Raw genomic sequence first — 27,500 nt, 5'->3', positions numbered from 1 at the left:
TCCTGGGTCTGCGGGTGGTGTGAGAGAGGAAGATGACCTACGGAGACCATACTGTGTGTGTGTGTGTGTGTGTGTGTGTGTGTGTGTTTATGTATGTGTTCATTTGTTTATGTGTGTGTGTGTGTGTGTGTGTGTGTTTGTTTGTTTATTTATGTGTATGTGTGTGTGTGTGTGTGTGTGTGTTATAGATGGAAGAGATGGCTCTCACCATGTAGGACTCCAGACAGGAGACCAGCTGTCTAACACAGGGCTCCAGACAGTTCTGGTTCCTCTTCACCTTCTGCAGCGACGTGTCTGTCAGGATCTACACAAGAACACAACAACCATGACACCAACTGACAACAACCATGAGATCAACTGACAACAGAGAAGAAAACTGACAACAACCATGAGATCAACTGACACCAGAAAAGAGAGAGAGCCTCTTCAACCACTTCTTCAACCAACGTTTAGGCAGCAAGCTGTCTTCAACTGTCAACAACTGAATCACCACTGGACCCAGACCAATTATACACAACACACTCACTCAGAAACCTCAGTCTCCTGATGAAACCCTCTTTAATAAAGTCTCTGTGTCTCTCTTTAATAAAAAAACATGTTGTTTTTAAGTATTCAGATTGCTAGTTTAAAAACAGTCCTAACCATCTTTATTAGGCAAGAGGAGCCACGCTCTGCCCCGCGGCCACAAGACTAATGAGCTATTCTGTTGAACACAGTCTTCCTGCACGGACGCACACACACACACACACACACACACACACACACACACACACACACACACACACACACACACACACACACACACACACACACACACACACACACACACACACACACACACACACACACACACACACACACACACACACACACACAGCTATTGACTCTTCATTGGACTCTTATGATCTACTGCTGCTACCTGTAGGATATCTTGCGCTACCGACAGATATTTATTCATAGACTATGCGGATAACTGTATTTGCACTGCCCACTACCTCCTTCCTTGTATTGTTGATGTCATAATCCATTGCATTCCAGCATTTTAATGTATTTATATTGTGTATTTAGTTAGGGTGTATTTTAGCATTCAGAAGTTTATTGTCAAAAAGCAAAAGACGTCTCAAACTTGTTTCATGAACATGACAATGAGTTCTGTGTTCTTCTGTGACCTTCCCAGTAACCGGATCTGAATCCAATAGAAAACCTTTGGGATGTGGTAAAACGGGAGAATCACAGCTTGAAAGTGAACCTGAAAAATCTGCAGGAATTGCGTAATGCAATCATGTCATCTTGGACCAGAATCTCAAAGGAATGTTTCCAGCATCTTGTGGAATCAATGCCACGAAGAATTGAGGCTGTTTTGAGAGCAAAGGGAGGCCCTACCCAGTACTAGTATAGTGTTCCTAATAAAGGGAGGCCCTACCCAGTATTAGTATAGTGTTCCTAATAAAGGGAGGCCCTACCCAGTATTAGTATAGTGTTCCTAATAAAGGGAAGCCCTACCCAGTATTAGTATAGTGTTCCTAATAAAGGGAGGCCCTACCCAGTACTAGTATAGTGTTCCTAATAAAGGGAGGCCCTACCCAGTACTAGTATAGTGTTCCTAATAAAGGGAGGCCCTACCCAGTACTAGTATAGTGTTCCTAATAAAGGGAGACCCTACCCAGTACTAGTATAGTGTTCCTAATAAAGGGAGGCCCTACCCAGTACTAGTATGGTGTTCCTAATAAAGTGTTCAGTGAGTGTATGTGACAATAAAGAACCGTTGACGTACCTTCTGTATCTTGGTCCTCATGGCTGAGGGGATGGTGGTGGGAGTGACGAACTGGAAAGAGGGGGCAGCGTTGTTGGGGTAATGGGCCGGAAACTTCACCACCAGACGGACCTGCTTGGTCCCGAAGTGGGCCGACACGACGCAGCTCCGGTTGACTGCGTCCATCTGAACTCAAGAAAAAAACAAACAAACATCGCGCAACTACATCAGTATTTCTTTCAAACTGTCACTTATAGTATGAAAGAAAACCGTTCACACTTTACTTGACTTATCTGTTGTTATAGGCCTACATAACACTGTCGCAAGGCTGCCATAAGATGAAGGAGGTTAATTTCTCAGGCGTCCAGGTAGGAGTACTCCCTACACAGGCCAGCGTCTCACCTCCACGTTGACGTTCCTGATCTGCAGGTTGACCAGGGAGAACTCCTGCTGCAGCGTCTGGGGCAGGCCGGGGGCCTCGGGGTGACCGCTGGACGTCAGCCCTGACTGGACACCATCCTGGTCTGAGAGAAAGGACACACGGGCATTTCACCTCTTATACACGGGCAATATACACGGGCATTTCACCTCTTTGTCAAGTTACTTTGATTACACTCTAAGAAAGACATGTAGTAATGTAGTAAGGTTATGTAGTAATTACGGGACCTGATGGTGAATATAGGCCTAAATATGTTGCATATGTGGGGGATATCTTATGAAATGTGTGTGTGTAATTGTTGGTTCCCTCACCCTGGAGGTCTTCTGCTGAGAGCCCTGAACTGTGCTGAGGCTCGGGGTCCTGAGACGGGAGCGCCTTCTCTGACTCTGTGGTTAGAGACATCCCCTCCATCAGATCCTCCACAATGTCATTGGCACACAGCTTCAGGGGAGAGAAGGTTATTTACCGTGGGTATCAGTCATGGATCTGAGCAAAATAGAGGCAAAAAAAAAAAAAAAACATCTACTAATTTCCATTTAGAGTGCTTTTTAACTAAACCCACCTTTTGTAGCTGAGGATCCACACGCCATATTCTCAACGTCTGATCCCTGGACAATGTGACTAATTGATAGTCCTTAGAGCCTAGATTATACGTGGGACAGAGAAACCCATTCCAAGCAATTGAGATGCATGAAGACAGTCACTAGACTACCAGGTGGGCATATAGTGTCTTCAGAAGAGAAACTTTGTTTGAGGAGAGGTAGTAATCAAAGAAGAGGCCCATTGTAATGCATGGAATGTGGTGAGGAATGGTATCAAACACCTGTCATTCCGTCCCATGCATTACAATGAGCCCCGTTATCAGATTTCTGCCTCCACCAGCCTCCCCTGATTCCTACGGGCAGAAACAAACTGGAACCCAAGGTCAAGAGGGACTCACCCTCCTTCTGTGGACGCCACTGGAACTCCAGCACCACGTCATCGTGTCCAACGAAGGCGTGGACGGGACTGTTGAGGTCCAGAGTGCTCCACAGCAACAGGCTGTTCTCACGCCTCAGCTGGGGAACCATCACTGTCACCAGCCCGTTGGAGAAAGGCTGTGAAGAGAGGGACACACACAGAGACACGCACACACGCACACACACACATCTTATCAAACATTCCTCACACACAGGCATGCATACACTCTTCACAGGACCCCAGGGTGACGAGCGGGAGGTCGGGAGGTCAAGACACTTACAGTGTATCGAGCCTTCCACACTGGCACCTGACACGACAGGATGTTGAGGTACTTCCGTGGTTGTCTGTAGTCCCAGAACTGCCCACAGAGAGAGACAGAGGGAGATTACAGTCAGTGCAGGGAAAGTTCCAAAAAGAAAGAGCTGCCGACGAAACATTTCAAGGTACACTATTATCTACGGTCATTTACCCGCACTGAGTTGTCCTGACTGGAGGTGGCCAGAATATACTCATTGTCTGGGTGCCAGTCCAGACCGTGGATCTTAGACAGATGGGCTGCAACATACTCCACCGCTGTGTTGGGTTTCTGGAAACACGAAGTAAACACACCATCCGTCACAAACAGAAACCCAGGGGGACTGAATATTGCCACATCTTTCCTTATCAGTGTAAAAGACAGACTATGGCCATGCTGCCTGTCAGATCAACTGCACATAAAATGCAACGGCCTGGAACACTCACCCTCTTATCCCAGATACGGACATCTCCATCATGGCTTGAGGCCAGGAGATACTGATTTCTCCTGTTCCATTTCACCTGGGACGCCCCCGCTGCAGAGGCAAAAAGAGAGAGTGAGAGTGAGAGTGAGAGAGACAGAGAATGTGAATCCAGGACAGACTACCAGTAACTGGGGAGGCAAAAACAAGAGCACATCTAAAGTGCATACTCACCAACGGCAGTCAACGCCACGGTCGGCTTCCGTGTGTCTCTGTGAAATCACATTCAGATGGATTTGAATCAGCTAGAACGCGTGCATCATGTACTGTAGGCTGTGGCCCTCTGAGGGTTTCTAGAATCTCTGACGTCTTACCTTGTGTCCCAGATATAGATGTAGGTGTCCACAGAGCTTGTAACAAGATACTCCGGTTCAAACCAGGACCAGTCCAAGTCACTGCGTGGTGGAAACACAGCATTTAAAATATCAATGACTCGTGTGTGAATGTGTGTGAGAGGGAAAGAGAGGAGAGAAGGGGAAGGAGGAGAGTGACTCACTTTCCCAGGTGTGTGTGTGTGTGTGTCAGGTGTGTTGGCCATTTGAAGCATATGTACATGTAGATGTATAGTGTGACCAGATCCACTAGAGCTTCTTACCTGATGACTCGTGTGTGTCCCTGCAGGGAAGTGTGGACCTCGCCACAGCCGTCCCGCCACATGTACAGGTCGACACGCTGGTTACTCTGCAGCGGCACAAAACTCGTTGTTAGAGAGACAGTTTGTTTTTGAACGGATTCATCTTTTGAAAAATGTTACAGTGCCACCGTGTGGCCACAGCTCTTCAGCAACACAGTTCGGACTGGAGCAAGCAAGGGGCACATCCACCCCAGAGAAAATTCACTCTTTTTTTTTATCCCATTCGATAAAATAGAAGGTTGTTCTTTGTTTGGGGTTTGTTTGACGCGTGACTCACAGAAGCAGCAAAGACGTGGGACTCTGACTTGTGAGGGTTCCACTGCACCGTCCCCACGTCCCACTTGCTCTGGCGTGCTATTTTCCGAGGGGCTTCAGAGGGGGTCTCCAAGTTCACCACGTACAGAAAGCGCCGCCTGGAACAAGATATATCACGCACTAGATGAATATGTAAACAGTTTCTTTCATCTTACATTCACTCACAAATCTAATTATCTGGGATTATTGTAATGTGTTAAATGCCTCAACTGTGACATGACACTATTGTCTTTTGGTGCGGAATATCTGATGGTTGTTTAGTGGGGCAGAGGAACCAACAGGGTATGAACAGCTAGAGCTTGTATCCTGGTGGGGAATTTCAAGCTTCCTCACTGCAAGCTCAAGAGTTTTCACTGGCTGGTGCAATGAGTGAGATTGAATTACACACCCGGATAGAACGGCATGGCGGCCCAGGCAATCCACGGACATAGCAGTGGCCTGCAAACAGAACACATAACACATGAGTATTTTGTCTAACAACAGGTGGTATGAGGAGAGTACACAGTGAGTTTACATGTCCAGTTATGTCATAGAATAATCAGTGTTTCATGTCTCAAGTAATTCCCCGCCAGTTAACACACACTTGATTACCATCTGTTACCTGTTACACCTGTTATGTACCGGAGGTGAGTAAAGGACAAGACAATGACAAGACAACAACAAGACAATACAATTAGAGGTGACAAAGACCTCTTGACATCGATACAGAGTATCATAAGCATTAAAAAAAAAAGAGTAACTTATTGACTGAAAATTCATGAATCAATCAGTGAACACAGAGCAGGAGGGGACGAAAGAAGAAGTACCTAACCTTGTGCTAAAAAAAGTGCTTATTTTGTACTTTTTGTACCTACCTAGGTAGGAATATGTGCAGAATATATATATATATCAGATCTGCGGAGTAAGAATTCCATTGCTAATCTAGGTAATACCTCTGAAATGCGATGAGTTGCAAGTAAATATAGTACCTTGATCATGAAACAATGTTATCCAGCCATTGTTGTGACAGTCACACTTCTGAAGGAGTGCTGCTCACAACAATAACAACCACTTTTCCGCACAGTTTCAGATATGGACAATATTGCACACGTCATGCATACAACCTAACATCCAAATGTGTCGCATGTCTTTGCAGAAGTACCTGTGCATCTCGGAATTCCACCACCACATTCTCGCTGCTCCAGCGGGCCGCCATCTTTGCCCTCACCACAACAACATCAACATTACGTCACATGCTCCGTGGAAAACACGCGAGAGCTACTTCATCTGTTCTGATTGGGTGATGGGTGTGGTTTCTCCATCCAAGATGGCTACTACCTTAGTGGAGCATGTTGTCGCAGATGCAGGAGCATTTTTGAAGAAAGCACCTCTTCAGGTGAGATTAAGTTCATGTTTAAGTCACTAGATATGCTTTTCATAAGATACATTATCTTATGATATCAAATATTGCATCGCAGTATTTTAGATCGCAGTGCATGTCTGTCTGTCTGATCTGTGCAAGGCTGTCTGATCTGATGACTTGGTCCCCTGACTTGGTCCACAACAGCTCATTGATCATCAGTGGTGTGGCCTAGCAGCGTTTCATGTGACGTCTCCCTTCTTGTGTTTCTCTGTTTTAGGACATAGGAAAGAATATCTACACGCTGAAGGATGTAGTTGAGGAGATCCGAGACAAACCAACCAGAAAGAGTCTGTCATTCCTCCCATATCAACTCAACTTCAAAGAACCTTTCCCTGAGTACATTCGATTAGGTAATACTTATTTGGTATTAGTTGTACATTTAGTTATTTTGACTAGTTGGTGCGGCTCACGTACGTCACTTTACGATGTAAACAACAGACGCCAACAACAAGAACGGTGCCCTGTCAACAATGTCTTATGCGCTAAAATGTTTGACCTGTGTCCTGCTTTCAGTGACTGACTTCTCTAAGAAGACGGGAGACTATCCCAGCCTCTCTGCCACAGACATCAAGGTCTTGGCTCTGACCTACCAGTTGGAAAAGGAAAATGTTGGGGTCGACCACCTAAAGAAAGAGCCCGACGTCAAGGTAAGTGAGAAATATTTAGCCTGCCAATTTACCTATGTGAATTAATGGGATGACTACATGGCTACATTATATGTGACTTTCATGTGATATTAGGTCCAAGTATGCAGCACACGGCGACACCCAGAGGCACCAGTAAACATCGCTGGGTTCCACTTTCCCAAGGTAAAGTTAAAAGTGGCCCAAAATCAAGGACCCTTGGGTCATTTGTGCATACCCTCTAAATCCAAACCTCCTAAAGCCTATGAGATACACGATTAAGAATAAACACAATAAAACTCATTGAGGATAATTGTGAAAGTTGACCATATTGCCTGATGTGAGAATCCTTTCATACGTTTTGGTCCTAACAGAGGCAGGGAGAAGGGTCAGCGAGCGGGAGGCAGACCCCAGCACCGGCAGCTCTCTCCCTGGATAAAGAAGAGTTCAACAGCTTCCAGTTCTGGAGGAACCCTCTGCCCAGTATCGAGGCTGATCTGCTGGATCTGCTGGTGAGTAGGAGACATGGTCGCTCTCAGACTTGTTATAATGTAGTAATAACACGTACTTATACGTATGTTATAATGTAGTAATAACACGTACATAGTGTGTATCGTAGCACACACATCAAGCCACACAGCCCTCTAAGAAACATTCAGTATTAGTTATCATCATTGTGAGTCTGTGTTTGTTTTTTTTATATACCACAAAATGCTGATTCTCCCATATTGTGTTTTGTTATTTCCATGCAGAATGTGGAGGTGTCAGACAGCTCCGGAGCAGCGGCTGAGACAGCCAACATCCACACAGTGTCTGAGACGGGGTCAGAGGAGCATCGGGACTCAGAGGAACACTCTGAGGAGCACCACAGTGGGTCTGATGAAGAGAGTGAGGAAGAGGATGAAGAAGAAGAAGAAGAAGAAGGGGGAGAAGATGATGATGGCGGTGGTTGGATCACCCCCAGCAACATCAAACAGGTCACGATGGAGACAGGACAATGGTCACCTCCGGCTGACGTCAAAGTGGGCTGCTTGACCACAGATTTCGCCATGCAGGTACTGTTCCTGACTAGACTAACTAACTAGAAAAGTCTAGTAAGTTGTTGTTTGATTAGACAGATTCATTTGTAGTAGGCCTATTGATATTTTACACTCTGGTTGAGTTTTTCCTCTGTTAATAATGTTAGGTTATGGTTATCAGGCTGACTGATACCAATCCCTCTTCCAGAACGTTCTCATCCAGATCGGACTCCATGTCCTCTCAATCAACGGGATGCTCATCAAGCGAGCAAGAAACTACATCCTGCGCTGCCACGCCTGTTTCAAGTGAGTGCGTTGTGCATCTCATCAGTCAAAATAAAGACCTTCCGGAAACATCCAATAGCTGTCATGCATGCGTACTGTAGGTTTTGAACACAGCGTTGAAATATTTCACTTGCAACTGAAGGTGGTTCTTTGTTGCTCAGTTGGTAGAGCATGGCACTAACAATGCTTAGGTTGTGGGTTTGATTCCCGCTTGGACCATACTGTATATACTGAAAAATGTATGCACTCACTGCAGTGTAAGTCGCTTTGGATAAAAGCGTCAGCTAAATAGCATATACGGTAATATTTATTATTATTATTATTATTATTATTATATTAGGGTGCTAATGGGGTCATATTTAATTTCAGAACCACAACAAACATGAACAAGGTCTTCTGTACACATTGTGGTAACAAGACACTGAAGAAGATCGCTGTCACCATCAATGAGGACGGCAGCATGCAGATGCACCTATCTAAGAACCCCAAGGTGCTGAACCCCAAGGGCAAGAAGGTAAGAGAAAAGCCCATCATGTGTGGATGGTTGAAATCACATACTGTGGCGTCCATATTGTCTGACCGGACATTAACATGCTCAGTAATTCTTTCTTTACTTCACAATCACACAGTGGCCGATATCCTTTATTTAGTCAGACTATCACTATCTAACATTTTATTATTTGTATGTATATATCAGCTGAAAGTGAAAAACTATCAGGAGTCAAGACCAAGGCCTAACATATTATGCACCTTGCTCTGTTCTTGTGTACTGCGTAGTACTCCCTGCCCATGCCGCAAGGGGGCAAACACGGCAACAACCCCCACCTGGTGGAGGACCAGCGCTTCCCCCAGCAGCGGCTGTCCCGCAAGGCCCGTCAGAAGACGGACGTCTTCAACCCAGACTACATGGCGGGCGGCTCGCCCTTCTCCGAGAACGACATCTACAGCCGCGCCGCCAACCTAAACATACGAGACGGACAGAGCGGAGGGGGCAGACGGCGGGCAAACCCCAATGCTGCCCGCAAGAAGTTTGTCAAGAACAAGTGAGGAGGAGTGGACTACACCACACCAGAGGGGGAAGTCAGTCAACTCTGGACTACACTGTCGAACCGTGTGATGTCACAAGGAAAGCACCTGTCGATCGATTGCCGGCAGTCTAATTCCACAAGCACCACAATAAAGAAGCAGAAAACTGTAACGATATAATTTAAGACTGACCTTATGTTTTGTATGAATGCCTCAGCTATATTTTTAAGGGTAACTTAACAAACGCCACGTTTGAATAACATTTGTAAAAAACCTTGTGCATGTGAGCTGCTCTAACCTTTCTGATTCCCTAATAAAGAATCAAGACAATTGAAGGTGTTGAATTCCATATTTATTTATTTGAATAAAAACACACACTTTTAAGACACCTTTTTCAATAGATTTTAATTACAGGATTCATTCATCAGATTTACAACGGAAAGATAAAATCCTGATTTGCACTCATCAGATTTACAGTGGAAAGACAAGTACACACAGTTATGTTAAATAGTTCCAATGCAATATTACTAATGACACACCATTCATACATCCCTAACACCATTCATACATCCCTATCCACATGACAGTAAAAAAAAATCATTTCATTTCAATTCCCCATCATATACATTGATTGAGCCACAGTGCACCATTTAATAGAGGAGAGAAACTGATGTTGAGTGAGGCTGTTACAGTCTGAGATGTGGAGCAATCACTCCTCTGAGAGCTCAATGTCTGCCTCGACCACAGACCGCTCAGGGTTTGACTCAACTTCATTGAATATAGCGTCCAACTCCGGGTCCAAGCTGAAGGCTGACTCAGTGGATGTGGGGTCTTCAGACATGGGCTCCTCTGTAAGCTTGGGGTCCGATGTTAGTTCTGTCTCTGGTTCTTCTGGAAGTTTCAGGTTGTCGCCAAGCATGGGTTTGGGTTCGGGTTCAGTTGTGGTCAGGCCTTCAAATTCAGCACTGAGGTCAAGGTCGACCACTGGAGCCACAATTTCTCTTTTGGGCAGTATGAACTCCAGCGGGTCCAGCACTGTGCTCACGTCGATGCAACCCAGACTGCCGTACTTGTGGACTTGTGTTGGAGGAACACCTGGGGGGAAAAAAACAAAAAACATTTCACACACATTAATGTAATGGTCACTCTGTCTGAATCGATTCCACAAATACATTTTCTATCACATTATTCTGGCTTCAGTTTCAGTGGTGGTTACGGTACGGTTGAGAGGAGCGTGAGGTCAACATACCCAGTATGACTGCCAGCTGGGCGGGGGGGAATAGAACCTGCAGACAGCGGTTAAGGAAAGGCACCATGTCCTCAGCGAAGGCACAGCAGAACTGGACAAACAGCTCCTTCTCCCGGCTGCTAAAGGCTGTCTCCTCAGCCCTGTGGAACACCAGGATCAGCTTTGTCACCTGTGGAGGGGAGAACACAGCCAGAGTGTTCAGAATGCACGAACATAAACCATTCAATAACTGCATTTAAAAAGAGGAATTCCACTGCCAAAGAACCGATATCGTACATGCTATCAGGCTGTATGCACTCCTGTAAGAGTTGATCCCGATGACACCATATCCCTCACTACAATGGGCCTCTTTTACATTTTCCTCATAATGGCCATTGGTAAACTGTTGGTATGGGTCAGCTGATTCTAGATATGTGTCTAAAGGTCAGTTCTCCATGTTAACAGGGACAGCACAAATACAGCATACTTTTTTTTTTTTTTTTTTAAATATGTTTTTAGGGCATTCTGCTTTATTGGGATAGAGACAGTAGAGATTGGCAGGAAGGATGGGTGAGAGAGAGGAGGAACGACATGCAAGATAGGTCGAGGGTCGGAATCGAACCAGGAACTTTGCGATTGCGTGGTATGTGCATTAGTGTAGCCCCAAATACAGCGTACCTTAAGCAGCGCATCCTCCAAGTGCTTGGTGACCTCCTGGGCCAGGCCGACGGGGCAGCAGAGCCGGAGGTCATTGAAGGCCGTCAGGATGTTGTTGAGGAAGCAGGCAAGGGGAGGGAAGTCCAGGAGAGCCATGGGGGGCTGCAGGGTGCCAGGCTGGGTACTGGGCACCACAGGTGGGATGGTGCCCCCCAGCATGGAGGGCAGAGAGATCAGCGTGTAGAGGTTCATGTCCTCCTGGAACTTATCCACGGCCTCCTGAACCGCTTTACGGTACGTATCCGTGGCGACCCGCTGGAACATGGGCGCCAGCTGTCCACGGAAGTCCGCCCCCACTCTGCTGAAGGACAGGCCGAAGTACATGCACTGGCCCAGGAGGGAGTCGAGGCGGCCTCCGACCCCGCGCTGGAGGTCCCGGTCCAGGGTCTCGAGGAACTCGGACACCTTCTGCACCACCCAGCCGTGGAAGATGGCGCTCTCGTTCACCACCTGGCCACCAGGGGGCATCAGGGGGTCCTCGTCGGAGAAGATGGCGCGGTACTGGGTGATGATGTCGAAGAGGTGCACGCGGCAGGCCTCAATGGTCTTGGTGATGTGGAAGTAGGGGTCGTCGTCGGGGATGGCCGAGAGCATGGAGCGCAGCCAGCTTCCCCGCGCCTGCAGGAACTTCACACGGAGCTCGGCTTCCGTGAACACGTCCATCCTCCGCAGGTAGCCAATCACACGCAGGCACACGGGAAGCTGGGAGTTGCTGCGCAGCTGCTGCAGCAGCTGGTTCAGCATGAGCTGGGCAGACTGGCGCACCTCGTGGACGATCCCCTGGGCGTGACAGACATCTAGAATTAGAGTCGCTTGCATACAGTAACACAACACGTGGGTCACATTCTGTTAATGTGAATCAAAGCATACTGTAAGATGTAGTACTACTCACTACAGGATGATACAGACAGAGGGCAGATACTAAATAGTGGCATCTTTCTTTATCTGATAGTAGGGAACGATGTCACACCCTCAATGCTACAACTTGACTCTGCAGCATCCTGAAATTAGTAGAGGACAGCGTTAGGAATACCTGAATGACAGGTAGTGATGAGTGCTTCTTCTCTAGTCTCTTGACGTAAGCTGCCAGCTCCAACGCCTCCTCGTAGTATCCGTTGCGGACGCAGGTGTCCATAAGCTGAGGGATCTCCAGTATCTCCAGGATCTCTGTGTGGCGATTCAGAGTGAGGCTGTTCATCCGTCGACTGGCCCCGATCTCCTCTGCCTCCTTCACAAAACCCCTGTAGTGACGAAAATTGACGTGAAAGCTACATTTCGGGCAGGTCTGCAACGATCATGTGGCACGCAGATTAATATCTAGTCAGTATTACGACGTGTCGTGATGACTAAACGGATCAATGTCTCACCTGCATCTTTCACCAAAGCTGGGCAACTTGTCGAGGAGTTTGGAAACGCTGTTCTCCACTCGCCCGAAGTCCCTGTATATCTCCTGTGTGCAGTCGGCTGTGCGGATAAACGTCTTGTAGTTGGAGAATGCGAGCTCTCGGGTCTGCTGCAATATCTGCGCCCTCTCCTCCGCCAACCTCTCCGGCTCCCGGTTTAGTTTCTCCACGCCATACGAACTGAGCTCAGACAAATAAGCAGCGAAGTCTGGATTGTCCCTCCAGTTGTCGGGGAAGCTGTCTTTGAATATTGAAGCCAGAATACTCTCATCCTCCACGTCCACAGCTGCCATGTTGGAAATCTAGCACTTGACTTTAATCCTTCATCAGAACTACTCCAAATGCCAACCTAAACACAGCACAATAAAAGCCGATCGTTAAAACACAATGAAACATTGAAAAACAATTTGAAGTGTCAGATTTACCTACCTCGCTCTCTCACCACAACAAGAACAGCTGTAGGAAGCAGGAGTAAGAACAGCTTGCTGATGACGTCAAGGATGTCAACTTCCGTCGCATCTGTAGCGTAATCTCCCTCCTCCCCACGTTGTAGCATCTAAAATACCTTCAGCCGGCAGCCAGTTCTACAAAACGTGTACAAAATGAGGCCGTTAACTGATGAGGAAACGAAAACTATGTTTCTGAAACTCTCCAAATAGTGAGTATTGCACTATGACATGCGATTTCTTGACGGACACTTTCTGCAAATAGTTCCATGCTTGATAGCAACCTAGCATAATCCACCTCATCTCTTAGCATCGTCTATGGCTTTGCTAGGGTGACAATATGAGGCTCTAACATTAGCAATATCTGCCTCTAAGTCACTGCCGACATTGTTTTGTATCGTGATATGGAAATGTAAACAACAATTACACACGTTTCCCAATTGGAACAATAACGTGATTTGATTGATTGTCCTTACAGCATTGGTGAAAACATCAAACTCCTTGTTGATCGACCTGATGGGACGTATTGCTTTAGACTTCAGAATGACCGTGTGTACTATGTAAGGTAAGTAATGCTGTCGTGATGTCAAATGGAGCGCTACGTGATACTTCAACAGAAATGGGGATGATGCAGTATTAATTTCATTGTCCATAACATGTTTCCATAATTAGTGAGAAAATTCTGAAGCTGGCCACTAACATTTCCCGTGACAAGCTGATCTCCGTGGGCACGTGTTTTGGAAAGTTCACGAAGACCCTGAAGTTCCGGCTGCACATCACAGCATTGGACTTCCTGGCCCCCTATGCCAAGGTAAGCCTATCAAGGGTTAGGGTTAACCCTAACCCTAACCCTTCCTCATGTCTCTTAAGTGACCAATCGCCTTGCCCTTTTTACTTAAACAAATGCATCCTTTCAGACCCCGGCATATTCATATTCAGCAAACGTTATTGCCATACAACACTGCTTGTGAGGAATTGGTACCGCACTTCTCATTCTCTCTGACTAACAGAACTCTTGTCCATGCTCAGTTCAAGGTGTGGGTGAAACCGGGGCAGGAGCAGTCCTTCCTCTATGGGAACCATGTGCTGAAGTCAGGCCTGGGGAGGATCACTGAGAACACGGCGCAGTACCAAGGGGTGGTGGTGTACTCCATGTCAGACGTGCCCCTGGTAAGTCCTGTACATCCTGGGCAGAGGAGGTTCTCCTCACAAAGCTTTGGAGCACTGGGACATTTATTTACATGCCATTTAGCTGACGCTTTTATCCAAAGCGACTTACATTGCAGTGAGTGCGTACATTTTTCAGTATATGTGGTCCCAGCGGGAATTGAACCCACAACCTAAGCGTTGTTAGCACCACGCTCTACCAACTGAGGTGTGTGTGTTTGTTCGTTCTCAGTGCCGTACAGTGCTGCACACAGCTTATGGGAAACTCACCTGTGACTGAACACATTCTAGTGCCTGAGGCAGGCTGCACCAATGGATGGCTATCATTTTAATGAGTTGCCCGCTAATGGAAGCCATGTCACTTGGCAACTAACAGAACATGGCCACCGTCATAGAGAGCATTTCTACATTTACATTTATGGCATTTAGCAGACGCCTTTATCCAAAGCGACTAGCAACAAGTACATTTGTTTAGACCAGGGGCCATAGGCAGTCACAAGGCTAGAAGACGGAATTTTTCTTTTTATTCACAGGAGAGAAACTTGTACAGGGGGGTAGTGGGGGTGAAGAGGTTTCTGTAGCTAGTTTTACCACAATGTGTGATCCAGCTCAACATGGCCTCTGCCTTCCTTCCCCAGGGTTTCGGAGTGGCAGCCAAGACCACACAGGAGTGCCGAAGGGTAGATCCCATGTCGATTGTCGTGTTTCACCAGGCAGACATAGGAGAGTTCATTAGGTCTGAGGACACTCTGACATAAGTGTTGTCAATAACAGAATAATAGAATGTTAACAGAAATGTCTCCCTCCCTGTTTTTATATGTAAATTGACTGGTTAAGTTCTGCCAAAGTGGTCTGAACCTAGGAATTGACAATACTTTTATTGCTATAAAAAAATTACATGTACAGCTACTTTTTTTATGCATGTATTCAAAATATATTGCAGAATTCCAACAGTTGTGATATAATGAAATGTTTTTCTGTTGTAAATCTTCTGTACAATAAAACAAAAAGATGACTAATTCATATTTCACAAAGGCACCATCATCACCTTGTTAGAGAATGTGTAGCAATGTGTAACAATTTCAGCATTGTGAACAACATGCTTATGACTAATTGCTTCGTGGACAGTCAGAACTCACAAAATAACTGGACAATTACGTTAGAACCTCAATGAAGGGATTGTAGTCTCGAAAGGCATTTTGTTACTAACAGATTCCTAAAATAAGAAAACAAATTAGGTATGTATAACAAAAAATAATCTCTATAACAAACATGTCAAATGACACTGCTAATAGCATTAGAGTAATGTTCATCATCCATTTTCAATGAAGCCTAGTTTGATGCATTAATACCTGCTTAGTGCAACTACCGCAAACAGGATAAGTAATGTAATAGAAAACATGTTACAGGACCCTTTTAAAACATACATCACTCTCCTCAGAACTGATTTGTGCTTTCCAAGGAGATCATATTAAGTGGACCTGTGGGAATGTAATCGATCAGTTCCAGGTAGTGCACGAGTGTCTCCATATCTTCTTCCAACATCAGAACGGCATTGACCCCCTCGCTCAGTGCAAGGACAGAGTTTACAGTAAGCCCTTCCCAGCTTTTCTTACACCATGTTTAGCTTCTTCATGGTCCTCCATCGGTCTTTGATGTTGACTGACGTGCGCTCTTCGAAGGGGAAAGACTGCCGGATTTTGCCCCAGTTGCCCTCACCGTAGCGCTTCACCCCTTTCCTCAGCCACTCTGTCTCCTCGGTCGTCCACATCTGCAACAGGTCAGGTAGAACATTCAGGATTCATTCATACAGTGTATTCGGAAAGTATTCGGACCCCCTTCACATTTTTCCACATTTTGTTGTGTTACAGCCTTATTCTAAAATGGATTACATTAATTTTTTCCCCTCATCAATCTACACACACTAACCCATTATGACAAAGCCAAAACAGGTTTTTCGAAATGTTTGCTGATTTATTAAAAAACTGAAATGTCACATCTACATAAGTATTCAGACCCGTTACTCAGTACTTCATTGAAGCACCTTTGGCAGCGATTATAGCCTCAAGTCTTCTTGGGTATGACGCTACAAGCTTGTTACACCTGTATTTGGGGAGTTCCTCTCAAGCTGTCAGGTTGGATGGGGAGCGTCAATGCATAGCTATTTTCAAATCTCTCCAGAGTTCGATCAGGTTAAAGTCCGGGCTCTGGCTGGGCCACTCAAGGACATTCAGAGACTTGTCCCGAAGCCACTCCTGCGTTGTCTTGGCTGTGTGCTTAGGATCGTTGTCCTGTTGGAAGGTGAATCTTCACCCCAGTCTGAGGTCCTGAGCGCTCTGGAGCAGGTTTTCATCAAGGATCTCTCTCTCTGTACTTTTCTCCGTTTATCTTTCCCTCGATCCTAGTCTCCCAGTCCCTGAACCGTGCTTCACCGTAGGGATGGTATTGTCCAGGTGATGAGCGGTGCTGGTTTCCTCCAGATGTGACGCTTGGCATTCAGGCCAAAGAGTTCAACCTCGTTTCATCAGACCAGAGAATCTTGTTTCTCATGGTCTGAGAGTCCTTTAGGTGCCTTTTGGTAAACTCCAAGTGGGCTGTCATGTGCTTTTTACTGAGGAGTGGCTTCCGTCTGGCCACTCTACCATAAAGGCCTGATTGGTGGAGTGCTGCAGAGATGGTTGTCCGTCTGGAAGGTTCTCCCATCGCCACAGAGGAACTCTGGAGCTCTGTCAGTCTTGGTCACTTCATGACGATGGCCCTTCTGCCTCTATTGCTACTGTGTTCTTGGGGACCTTCAATACTGCAGGACTTTTTTTTATACCCTTTCCCAGATCTGTGCCTCGACGCAATCCTGTCTCTGAGGTCTACGGACAATTCCTTCGACCTCATGGCCTGGTTTTTGCTCTGACATGAATTCAATTTCTAGTGTCATAGCAAAGGGCCTGAATACTTATGTAAATGTGATATCAATTTCTTACTTTTAATAAATTAGCAAACATTTCTAAAAACCTGTTTTCACCGTCATTATGGGGTATTGCGTGTAGATTGATGAGGAAAAAATGAATTGAATCCATTTTAGAAAAGGCTATAACTGTAAATGTGGAAAAAGTTAAGGGGTCTGAATACCTTCTGAATGCCCAGTATACAGCATGTTACAGACCCCAAAATTAAAGTTTGTCAGATGTATTCAGACATTGTTTCGGAGTAATCAAATTATTTTATTTTTTTGGAAAACTACATGGAGCTTTAGGGAGGAGTGAGTCCAATAAATCACTTCCTGGTCCAATAAAAGGCTATTTTCTCGCTTGTTTGCTCAAATAGTTTTATAGGCCATTTAGACAACAAAGACTATAAGACAATCTGTGACACTTTCCTTAAAGCAAATTTTACGTTACAAAAAGTTATCCTGTGCTTACCCTCTTCTTGCTGGTGTTAAGGCTGCTACGATCTCCAGACGCTTCAAGTTTTGCATGACAAGTGAAACAAAAATCAGTAAGTTGAAGGGGGAAACTAAAAGGCAATTATAATAGTATAGGAAAGTGCTATAAGCAATAATACTATTAGTATTATGAATCATAATGATAGTACCATCTTTGAGAGACCCAAACAGTGATTCTTCATCACTCCAGGTTTCCTTTGTTCCCTTTGCCTCATTGATGAGCTGCTTCCTGCAAACAAAAGCAACCAAGATGAGGTTCAAGATGGACCCCGTCCACCTCAACTAAGATGAGGTTTAAGATGGACCCCGTCCACCTCAACTAAGATGAGGTTTAAGATGGAACCCCGTCCACCTCAACTAAGATGAGGTTTAAGATGGAACCCCGTCCACCTCAACTAATATGAGGTTTAAGATGGAACCCCGTCCACCTCAACTAAGATGAGGTTTAAGATGAACCCCGTCCACCTCAACTAATATGAGGTTTAAGATGGAACCCCGTCCACCTCAACTAATATGAGGTTTAAGATGGAACCCCGTCCACCTCAACTAATATGAGGTTTAAGATGGAACCCCGTCCACCTCAACTAAGATGAGGTTTAAGATGGAACCCCGTCCACCTCAACCAAGATGAGGTTCAAGATGAACCCCGTCCACCTCAACCAAGTATACAGTACATGCTGACACACAGTACTCATACTGACCACTTTTTGGGGTTGGGGCCCTTCGTGGGTGTGTCGTCTTTTCTGGGTGTGGAGCTGGCTCGGATGTGTCCATTAGAACCACGAGTAGATCTTGCTGGGGAGTCTTTCAGAACATGCAAAGTCTCCTCACTGCTAGATGTGGTCCTGAGTGTGTAAATATGCTGTTCAATCATACACAAAACTACAACAGGAATGATTAAACCAGGTCAAGCATAACTCACAAAGAATAGCTCTGATGAGAAAGAGAATGGAGAATCCATTCAAACGGTATGGGATTTCCTTTCTCGACTTACTCTTTGATTCGTTTGCTGGGCTGGCGTTTTCGGCGCCTTCGTAAGGGCGGTGTGCATGTGCCAGGCGAACTCATTGGGTCCTCCTGGTTGACTGATGGTCGTACTGGCTCCTCTGACCTGGCTACGAGTTCCTGCTCCAGGGAGGCCATGGATTCCTGCTCGCTCATCTGACTGTCTGGATCCATCACAGTCCTGGCTACGGTGTACAGCTGCCTGCTCCGCCGCGGGGCTGCCTCCACCGGGGGGACTGCCTCTGCCACCGGAGCCTCGTCTGCTGGGGAGGCCTCCATGGGGCTTCCTGAGTCCCTCCGTGAGGGAGCATCTTGCTCAGGCTCCGCGTTAGAGCCCTCCAAGGGGACGGCTGAGAGGCTCGGGGAGACGTCCACACCTGCAGCATCTTGCTGCAGATCTCTCTCCAGGACGTCGTCCAGCTTGACAAAGGCGGTGGGCTCTTGGAACTCCTCGGCCAGCGCAGTGAAAAAAGCACTCAACTCGGTGCGCTTTAGCTGGACATCGGAGAGGACACTTGGGGGAAGAGAAGGAGACAAGACATGGCATTACAATTGTGGCCCAGAAACAATTGTGGGTCAGTGACCTGGTTACGGTATGAGTTTACCTTGGTTTGTGTTTGCCTGCTTCCGCTTGTTGAACTGGGGGCTGTTCTGGCACAACAGGCTCCTCTGGTTGAGGACTTGAGATGCCATCTGCTTGCTCGTTCTCGATTCTCTTTTCAATAAGCTTTATCGCAGCCTGTCATTCACACAAGGACACGATTGGTTAAATAACAGTGCCACTGAAAGACTGAAGGAAACCTACAATAAGTGTGGTGTTAGGCAAGGTAAAATAAAACAAATGATGTTAGATCTATAAGTAACACTACAAGGTTATGTTCAGTTGACAAAAATAAGTAAAATGTGCAAAATATTACTCAGCATGTAAGATCTTCCAATGGCAATTACATACCTGCATACATACCTGGGACAAAAAGGGAACAGTGTGTGTGTACAAGCTTTCACTGAACAGCAGCATCTCTTCTTTGAACTGCTGGTAGGTGACCTGCTCCAGGACTGAGTGCTCACTGGACTTCTGGTTCACCAGACCCATGAAAATAGCTTTCTGTAGGACAGACATCAAGCGGTTCCAATCAAGATATTTTTAAATTGCTAGGTAAGCAGAGGGTTAGATTTTGTCCAAAATCCCCATAAGTTTTAAGTAATACAGATATTGGTGTCTAAATTAGTTTCATCTGAGCTCACCTTGCCAACCATGCCTTTGGGGAAATACGTTGTCAATACGCCCTTTGCTTTCTCAAACTCCTTGTTCTTGATGCAAACTATTACCAACTGAAAACATGAAAACACATGCATCCTGTAAAATCAAACAATCATTCAATCATATGGCTTAGCCAACTAAAATGGTTGTGAGGGAGTTCACCCGATGGAGGTCACAAGCAGGGAAGGGCTACTTATCATACGGGCCAAATCAGGCCACAGTGTGGAGCTCTCACCATTTCTCTGATGGATTTGTGTACTCTCTCCAAATCTGGTTGGGGAATACAAGTGGACTCCTGACTGATGCTGTCCAACACGCCTAAAGCGGATTCCAGTGGAGTGAGGGGCTGCTGGGAGTCGAATACGAAGTCTGTGGAATAAAAGAGAATTGTGTCAATGAGTGAAACATTTCTTGTTTTGAACAAATCGACTTTGTTGCCGAATAACGTGAGACTCCTGTAATAACGTGTTGCTGGTCCATTGTTATTGTTTACTTGGTGTGGATGTGAGCGTGTTGACTGTGCGCCTCACCGAGCTTTTCACCGTCATTTATCCTGGAGAGAAACTGCATTGCCCGAATCTTGTTGGGCATGTTATCGTTAGCTTCCAGAGGCCGACCCAGCAGGGCTGAGAAGGACGGGGAGGAAATGTTTAAATTAGCAGTCACAGCAACTTAACGGAGTGTGTGTCTGGACGTAACATGACATTGGCTGTTCGCAAACTAAGCCAGCCAGCGAAAACCTGTTCAACCCTGTTCAACACCAGCAGCACCCAAACACATCACAGAAAAACAACGTCTTGCCAAAACTCTTGGACAGCTAGCCAACTAGCCAACAACAACAACAGCTGACTTTTTGGGGATACTCACCTTGGAGTATGTCCCTAATTTCACAGAAATCTGCATATTGTTCATTTTTGAAAGTGTTAAATGCTGCAGACAGATAATAATCTACCACCCAGCGATTAACTATGCATTCAAAATCGGACCTGACGTCGTCTGATACATCCATGTTTTCGTTTGCCGCCATATTTACTTCATCTCCGTGACGAGCAGCTGCGTTCCGTGACCTACAACAGCGGAACTCCGCCCACCTGGGGGTTATATGTAAATGAGGATTTCTTCAAAATAAAAGCCTCCCATGTTAAACTTGTTTAAGTGACGGACTGGTGAACCTGATCTGTGCTGTCTGAGCTTCAATAGTGGAACTGTTTTTAGCTTTTAAACATGGTGAATAGGGATCAAGGAACCACAAAAAATATACTAATTATCGTAACAAATATATCATCGAATAATATTGGGTATAGTATTGCCCCGGAAGGGTTTATAATTGTTCTACTATCAAATCAAATAATTCATTGTTCAATCATTTCAATTAATCTCTGGTAGGACACTCCTCAACACCACTTCTAGAATGCAGATCAGGTGAGTGAGTCTAAAGCTACGTCTCAGCAAGTGTTGATGGCTCTTTACTGGTCCCATACAGCTCAAAGTGCCTTATCTGCCCTGTATAGTACACATACACTCACTGAGTACTTTATTAGGAACACTATACTAATACTGGGTAGGGCCTCCTTTTGTTCTCAAAACTCTTCGTGGCTTTGCATCACGCAATTCCCGCAGATTTTTCAGGTGCACTTTCAAGCTGTGAATCTCCCGTTCTACCACATTCCAAAGGTGTTCTATTGGGTTCAGATCCGGTGACTGGGAAGGTCACTGAAGAACACTGAACTCACTGTCATGTTCATGAAACCAGTTTGAGACAATACAATACTCAAATAGGCTGTGGCATTCAAGTGATGATTGATTGGTATTAACGGACCCAAAGTGTGCCAAGAAAACTTCCCCACACCATTACACCACCTCCACCATGAGAAGGTGTACAGGTGTTCCTAATAAAGTGTTAGGTGAGTGTACAATGGAATGTACAGAAATAGTTTTCAATCATTTAAATTAATCTCTAGTACTACAAGATTCTAATCCAATACCCATAACCCAATTAACATATTCTGGGTTTTCCCATCCTTCAGACCCTTCACCTTCTCCCCCAATGCGTTTTCAGGAGGCAGAGAACAGAAAACAATCTCCAATCTTGTCCAGAATATGGATCGGTGGTTTGTGGAAGCATGATGATTAGATTAGATTCAAGATTAGATTCAAATTTATTGTCATTGTGCAGAGTACAAGTACAGAGACAACAAAATGCAGTTAATGTCTAACCAGAAGTGCAAAAAAGCAGAAAAGTGCAGTGTGAACAGTATATACAGGTAGTGCAGTATAGTATAAGTAGTGCAGTGTAAGCAGTATATGAATTAGCAGTAGCATTATAAGCAGAATAAATAGAATGCAGTATGAACAGTGTAAGCAGCATATGAGCTGTATAGGCAATGCAGTATAAGCAGTATATATGTATTAACAGTGACATTAAGAGTAAATAGCAGAATAAATATGGAATGCCGTATGAACAGTATAAACCGGTATGTACAGTATGTAAAGATATGTGCAGTGTATTAACAGTAGTATTAAAAGAAAAATATAAGGATATGTGCATTATGAACAGTATAGACAGATTATGAACAGTATAGACAGATATGTACAGAAGAGCAGTGGTATGTAGTAAGAGCAGTGTGTACAAGTGAGGATACAGTATGTACAGTTTATAGGAATACTGTAGGGTAGAGTAGTGCAATTGTCTGAGGGGGGGGGGTTGGAGGGGTTGGTAGGTTGTCACCTAGGTGCAGAGTTGGAGTTCAGTAGGGTGACAGCCGCAGGGAAGAAGCTTCCTCTGAACCTGCTGGTTCGGGTGCGGAGAGACCTGTAGCGCCTCCCGGAGGGGAGTGGGGTGATCAGTGATCAGTTGGGGTGAGAACTGTCCTTGACGATGCTGCGTGCCTTACGCAAGCATCGCTTGCCCTGGACAGCCTCAATGGAGGGGAGTGAGGAACCGCTGATGTGATGAAACAGAGACTTGTCCATTCTTAGACCAATCAAGTTTATTATGCAAAAGAACAACACATTATAAAGACCATTTATGAGACGACATGTTTAAAAAAATCTCTCTCCATAATCTGTAATATATTCATTAATATACTGTAGTACATGACAAGTAAATGGTACGCTCTCCCCTCAATAAAGCTAGATGGTTGTTGCTCTTGTTCAACATATGCATCTCTTGGTTCTAACCCTGAACACTGAGCATCTCCTTTCTGACCCAAATACAGTATATGTCAACATCCTGGCTCTTGAGTTATGTTTGGGCACGGAATACTAAGTATAGAAATGCCTGACTCTACTGCAGAACACTGGTATAGTTTCCCCCACATACTGCATTTCCATACATTTTAGCATTAACCACAGCTACACCATACACAATTCAATGTATAGAATATTTCCAATACGCAGCCATGTTTTACTAATAATGTAACCAACCATAATTGTGTGCATTCTGTTTCTACAAGCTATGCAATGCATCAAGCTTGCCACATGGCCATGTTATGGCACTGGCCAGCAGTCCTGCTACAGCTTTCGCTATATGGCTGGTTGCACCCAGTGGTGTTTTGAGCAAAAGAGGAATGAGGAGGAAAATCATTGCACACAATCTGAATACTAGGTCATACAGAGATGCTGAGAAGGAGCAAACCAGTACATTTTGCAGGACAATTGGCAGTGCAGTCAATAACACCATTACAGAATGTAGATCTGTGGAAAGCATTACAGGTGCCCCAATATGTCTATGGTCATCAAGATTGAGTTGACGTTCAGTGTCTTCCCTGCTTCCCTTAGTGCCAACATATACACATCAAAAGGAAGAACATACATTCTCATAACAGCATTCTAATAAAAGGCATGTCTCTTCTTCAGATACGATGTCACAGAGCAACACTTCTTTGATGTCATCACTACGCGTTAACTAAAGTAGGGGGAAAAATGAGGTCCTCTTCCATATAACCGCCTTCTAGACATGGACAAAGTTGGCTGTTGCTTGCCAGGCTATGATTTCTTACATTACAAATACCTAACTAGTGATCTCTACAGGTACAAATTAATGGATGAAACACCAACAAACATGGCGTTAATTGCTGATATATGTTCAATATAAATCTAAATGATTGTATGATTTAAACTAAAAGAAGCTACACGGTTAGATAGATGATAAAACTATATTGGAAATGTAGTACCCTGTGTGGCAATGGCTCTGGTATGGGGTCAACACAACAAGCTGCTACACAAAGACCCTCTCTAAGGTCAGGTATGAGGTCAGGTATGAGGTTAGCATTTAAAAGGGCAATGGAGCTGAGGGAGAACAAAATGGTGGACTGAAGACTTTCCCCAGCTGCTGTCTTGAACTGTTACTGCAAGCTTCTCTTTAGCCTTGAGGTTTAAAGACCCTCCCCTTTAAAAATAACAATAATAATAATAATAATGCTGTTAGTATGAAAGCCTACCGTGCCATCCATCCGGAATAGGGATCAGACTGAGAGAGCACGAGAAGATTGACTCTGGAGATCAAAGAGCTCGCAGACTGCCAAGAGAGAAAGTGTGTGTGTGTTAAACTGCTCCCTTTCACACTACTCCGCCATTAAGTGGCCAAAGACCACACAAAGCCGACCCTGTCTGAGATTGGGTTCAGCTTCAACGGGTAGCGGAAAGGCTTTTGTTTGCCTCTAATTCTCATGGGTTTCAATGCTGTGAGGTCTTGGACAAGGACTGGCGTTGGCTGGGAGGTATAATGAGGAGATATCAGCATTTAATTGTTTTCTTCTTTCATTTCTAGCATTGTCACCACGAGTGGTCATTTTAAAAAAATAAACAGAAAGCTTATCCAGCAGTGCTGTGCTAAAAGCTACTTATACCCAAGTGACTCACATGACAACGTAGAAAAACAGGACGACAGAGAACAATACAAAGAAAGAACAAAAGGGGAAACCAAAATCACATGATCCAGGTCGAGGTTTCTTCCTGGGGGGCAGGGGGGCAAGGGGGGCTTGTGGCTCGTGTCGCTGTGTCAGTCCATAAACAGCAACTGCACGCCCCCCCCCTTGGCTGGCTGAGAAGCTGCATGAATTGGGCTGCTCTACATGCAAATCCATGGGTCAAAGTTCAGGTGTAGTGCACTTCTAGGCTCAGGGCAGAGAAAGTACTGCCACTGCACCTGTCTCAAGGTCATTCAACGCGAGAACACCCAGGTTGAGGTCAGAGGGTTATGCTTAGTTCTTCCCTCATGAGGAGCATCACAGACCCTCACAAGCTCACACCTTCTCCCGTCCTTGACTCAGAGAGGTTGTGGTTTGGGTGTGTACGTCCTGGAGTGTATTTGACTTCCAACACTAAATTTGAGCATCTTTGAGTACTGTTTAATTCTCTCAGTTCCATACTGCAGGTTTTCATTTAAAAAGCCAGGAGAGGAGTTCCTTAAAAAAACAACTACACGTTCACATACTCATGTAGACGTATGAGAATAGGTCTACATCAGTATGTTTCATAGCTATTTCCAGAGTGGCACTGGGGCTCATTAACGAGCAGGCTGTTCTGTCTCCGTGTCTCGATGGGGACCGACCCTGGTGTAGGGTGGGTCCCCTCCCACTCAGAGTCCCCTCCACAGCCCCTGCAGAGAGGCGGCGTCCAGGAGACCCCGTTGTGGACATCCAGGCCAGGGTGAGACAGCGGAGGGTGGTGAGCTGGAACAGGCCGCTCTGCCCTCAGACGGAGAACTCGACCCCGCCACGGCGAGAGCGCGTCATCAGGAGGCGCCGCAGACGCAGCCCCGTGAACGGGTTGAACCAGAGCAGGGAGGGCGGGCTCCCGAACACGGCCTTCATCCCCTCCCAGCGTGTGCGACGTTCCCACGTGGGCTTCTCGTTCTTCAAACGCTCAATCTCCTGGAGGAAAGAGACACACAAATACTTTTGATATTTTAAAAAAAATATATGTTTTTAGGGCATTTCTGCTTTATTGGGATAGAGACAGTAGAGATTGACAGGAAGGATGGGTGAGAGAGAGAGAGAAAGGAGGGATGACATGCAAGATAGGTCGAGGGTCAGAATCGAGCCAGGAACCTTGCGATTACATGGCATGCGCATTAGTGTGCTACGCCACTAAGCGCCCCCACACACAAACACTTTTGATATTTTTCTTGTTCTTTTGGAGTTCAAAGACAGCTCTATACTGAAACTGAAAGCGACCTTCCTATTAGCTTTGACAGATAACTACTGTATTCGCATAGAGTGTATTGCATACCGGCTGAGGATTAATGTTTTAATTACAATCCAAAAGGTTTAATTGCTACCCTCCATCCTCCATTCTGCAGCACCTCCTAAGACGCATGCCAGCTCTTATGCACAGAAGAACGTTGTACCACTTTATTCATTTCCTCATGGATGTCAGGGGAATTGGGCCTGGGCTGATTTGCAGTCCAGTCAGATTTGTCTGGAGACCCAACAGTTCTTAACCCCAGGTAATAACTAGGCTGAGGGACGAGTCAATGAGGAGTGAGTCAGAGTCGGCCAGGGGCCCTGCAGTACTATGACTCATCCCCACTGAACTGTGATTTCCCGGTAGAATGCAGGGGCAGAACAGAGGATCTGCTGCAGAGCTACTGTACTGTATTTAAACACACACACAGACACACACACACACACAGCCACAGCCACACACAGCCACAGCCACATACAGACACAGCCACACACAGACACAGCCACACACAGACACAGCCACACACAGACACAGCCACACACAGACACACACACACACACTTCGCCTGTGGAGTCATAGAGAAATAATGAGGTTTCTCTGCTACTACAGAGGGAGGGGCCAAACGCGAGAGCTGCTTTTGAATACGCTACCGTTACTCTACTGTTACTATGGACCATGACTCTACTGTTACTATGGACCATGACTCACCGTCTCGTCGTTGCAGATGGAGTGGATCTGCGTGCCGAACATGACGGCCGTGAAGGTGAGGAAGAGGAAGGCCTCCAGGCTGAGGAAGATCATCAGCATCACAGCCACGCCTGGCGAGAAATCACTGCATTCTGGGAAAGGGAGGGGAGAAAGACAGAGAGAGAGTTGGTCAATATGTTATTTTCTAGTTAGGGGGTACCAGGGGTCTGTATTTGATATAATGCTACAACACTGCCCAGTGCCCACTATTTGCAACTACACTGCCCACCAAATAACCAATAATAACAGATAGCCTAAAACCCACAAGAAAGTCTGACGCAACTGTAACTTAACTCTGTTTGAACACTCATTACGGAGCTACAACAAACATTCACCACCTCAGGCTTGGGGGATTACAGCCCAAGATGAGCTACAACTTTCATCTTTTCTTTCATTTCCCACGGACTCATGAGAGAACTGAAGATCAATGGCATCAATAACCGAGCTCAAACTGCCTCCAAAGGCACAAATGTCTCCGCCTGTGCGGCTTTATGGCGTCTGTATGTGATCCTACGTTCTTTTACACAATCTATTGTGTCTTTTTGAATGTCTCATATTGTTTTGTTTCGGCTTCAAGAAGACAAATGTAATGTGTGTTTTTTGGTGTTGTTGTTTTTTTTAACGTAACGAATAAAGAATTGGAATCGGAATATACAGACAACAATG

The 27,500-nt window shown here is 45.5% G+C and overlaps 6 protein-coding genes across 7 annotated transcripts in view; 2 read left to right on the top strand and 4 right to left on the bottom strand.

The window, feature by feature from the left end:
* Nucleotides 1–6,076, bottom strand: part of wdr59 (WD repeat domain 59) — an 11,702-nt gene extending 5,626 nt beyond the window's left edge. The window contains exons 1-16 of the mRNA XM_083690743.1: nucleotides 6,019–6,076; nucleotides 5,266–5,315; nucleotides 4,840–4,975; nucleotides 4,524–4,609; nucleotides 4,243–4,323; nucleotides 4,103–4,140; nucleotides 3,894–3,982; nucleotides 3,622–3,738; nucleotides 3,433–3,510; nucleotides 3,133–3,289; nucleotides 2,755–2,834; nucleotides 2,504–2,633; nucleotides 2,156–2,277; nucleotides 1,775–1,939; nucleotides 209–304; nucleotides 1–8 (exon numbers count right to left, since the gene is read on the bottom strand). The exon at nucleotides 1–8 is cut by the window's left edge and continues 216 nt beyond it. Coding sequence (XP_083546869.1) covers nucleotides 1–8; nucleotides 209–304; nucleotides 1,775–1,939; nucleotides 2,156–2,277; nucleotides 2,504–2,633; nucleotides 2,755–2,834; nucleotides 3,133–3,289; nucleotides 3,433–3,510; nucleotides 3,622–3,738; nucleotides 3,894–3,982; nucleotides 4,103–4,140; nucleotides 4,243–4,323; nucleotides 4,524–4,609; nucleotides 4,840–4,975; nucleotides 5,266–5,315; nucleotides 6,019–6,072 — 1,487 coding nt within the window. The 5' untranslated portion in view covers nucleotides 6,073–6,076. The remainder of the gene's footprint in view (nucleotides 9–208; nucleotides 305–1,774; nucleotides 1,940–2,155; nucleotides 2,278–2,503; nucleotides 2,634–2,754; nucleotides 2,835–3,132; nucleotides 3,290–3,432; nucleotides 3,511–3,621; nucleotides 3,739–3,893; nucleotides 3,983–4,102; nucleotides 4,141–4,242; nucleotides 4,324–4,523; nucleotides 4,610–4,839; nucleotides 4,976–5,265; nucleotides 5,316–6,018) is intronic.
* A 107-nt stretch (nucleotides 6,077–6,183) lies between these two features.
* On the top strand, nucleotides 6,184–9,550 carry nob1 (NIN1 (RPN12) binding protein 1 homolog; the record flags this gene model as incomplete). The annotated part of the gene is made up of 9 exons (XM_083690713.1): nucleotides 6,184–6,252; nucleotides 6,497–6,629; nucleotides 6,793–6,926; nucleotides 7,020–7,088; nucleotides 7,277–7,414; nucleotides 7,655–7,957; nucleotides 8,130–8,227; nucleotides 8,576–8,720; nucleotides 8,984–9,550. The coding sequence occupies 9 exons, from the start codon at nucleotides 6,184–6,186 to the stop codon at nucleotides 9,251–9,253; spliced, it is 1,359 nt and encodes a 452-aa protein (XP_083546839.1). The 3' UTR covers nucleotides 9,254–9,550.
* Nucleotides 9,551–9,582: 32 nt separating this feature from the next.
* On the bottom strand, nucleotides 9,583–13,065 carry cog8 (component of oligomeric golgi complex 8). Its single transcript, XM_083690712.1, has 6 exons — nucleotides 13,010–13,065; nucleotides 12,545–12,929; nucleotides 12,211–12,418; nucleotides 11,139–11,957; nucleotides 10,482–10,650; nucleotides 9,583–10,327 (listed from the first exon to the last, which is right to left on the bottom strand). Exons 2-6 carry the CDS (start codon nucleotides 12,871–12,873, stop codon nucleotides 9,942–9,944), a joined length of 1,911 nt encoding a protein of 636 aa, XP_083546838.1. The 5' UTR covers nucleotides 12,874–12,929; nucleotides 13,010–13,065; the 3' UTR covers nucleotides 9,583–9,941.
* Nucleotides 13,066–13,110: 45 nt separating this feature from the next.
* Nucleotides 13,111–15,789, top strand: nip7 (NIP7 nucleolar pre-rRNA processing protein). Its single transcript, XM_083690750.1, has 5 exons — nucleotides 13,111–13,238; nucleotides 13,505–13,591; nucleotides 13,699–13,837; nucleotides 14,056–14,196; nucleotides 14,832–15,789. The coding sequence occupies exons 1-5, from the start codon at nucleotides 13,183–13,185 to the stop codon at nucleotides 14,949–14,951; spliced, it is 543 nt and encodes a 180-aa protein (XP_083546876.1). The 5' UTR covers nucleotides 13,111–13,182; the 3' UTR covers nucleotides 14,952–15,789.
* terfa (telomeric repeat binding factor a) lies at nucleotides 15,057–20,925 on the bottom strand (the record flags this gene model as incomplete). Of its 2 annotated transcripts, none has more annotated exons than XM_083690748.1 (11): nucleotides 15,057–15,964; nucleotides 17,610–17,650; nucleotides 17,782–17,861; nucleotides 18,334–18,477; nucleotides 18,627–19,151; nucleotides 19,243–19,376; nucleotides 19,590–19,742; nucleotides 19,883–19,969; nucleotides 20,134–20,267; nucleotides 20,429–20,524; nucleotides 20,766–20,925. In XM_083690748.1, the coding sequence occupies 11 exons, from the start codon at nucleotides 20,923–20,925 to the stop codon at nucleotides 15,806–15,808; spliced, it is 1,713 nt and encodes a 570-aa protein (XP_083546874.1). In that variant the 3' UTR covers nucleotides 15,057–15,805. The 2 variants fall into 2 exon arrangements, with proteins under 2 accessions (XP_083546874.1, XP_083546875.1); XM_083690749.1 differs by having other exon boundaries at nucleotides 19,602–19,742.
* A 1,945-nt stretch (nucleotides 20,926–22,870) lies between these two features.
* Nucleotides 22,871–27,500, bottom strand: part of zdhhc7 (zDHHC palmitoyltransferase 7) — a 13,943-nt gene continuing 9,313 nt past the window's right edge. Inside the window, exons 7-8 of the mRNA XM_083691561.1 lie at nucleotides 26,796–26,926; nucleotides 22,871–25,774 (exon numbers count right to left, since the gene is read on the bottom strand). Coding sequence (XP_083547687.1) covers nucleotides 25,595–25,774; nucleotides 26,796–26,926 — 311 coding nt within the window. The 3' untranslated portion in view covers nucleotides 22,871–25,594. The remainder of the gene's footprint in view (nucleotides 25,775–26,795; nucleotides 26,927–27,500) is intronic.

The sequence above is a fragment of the Argentina silus genome (assembly GCF_951799395.1).
Source record: "Argentina silus genome assembly, chromosome: 19".
In the NCBI taxonomy this organism is placed as follows: Eukaryota; Metazoa; Chordata; class Actinopteri; order Argentiniformes; family Argentinidae; genus Argentina; species Argentina silus.
This window is presented reverse-complemented; position numbering and strand designations above follow the sequence as displayed.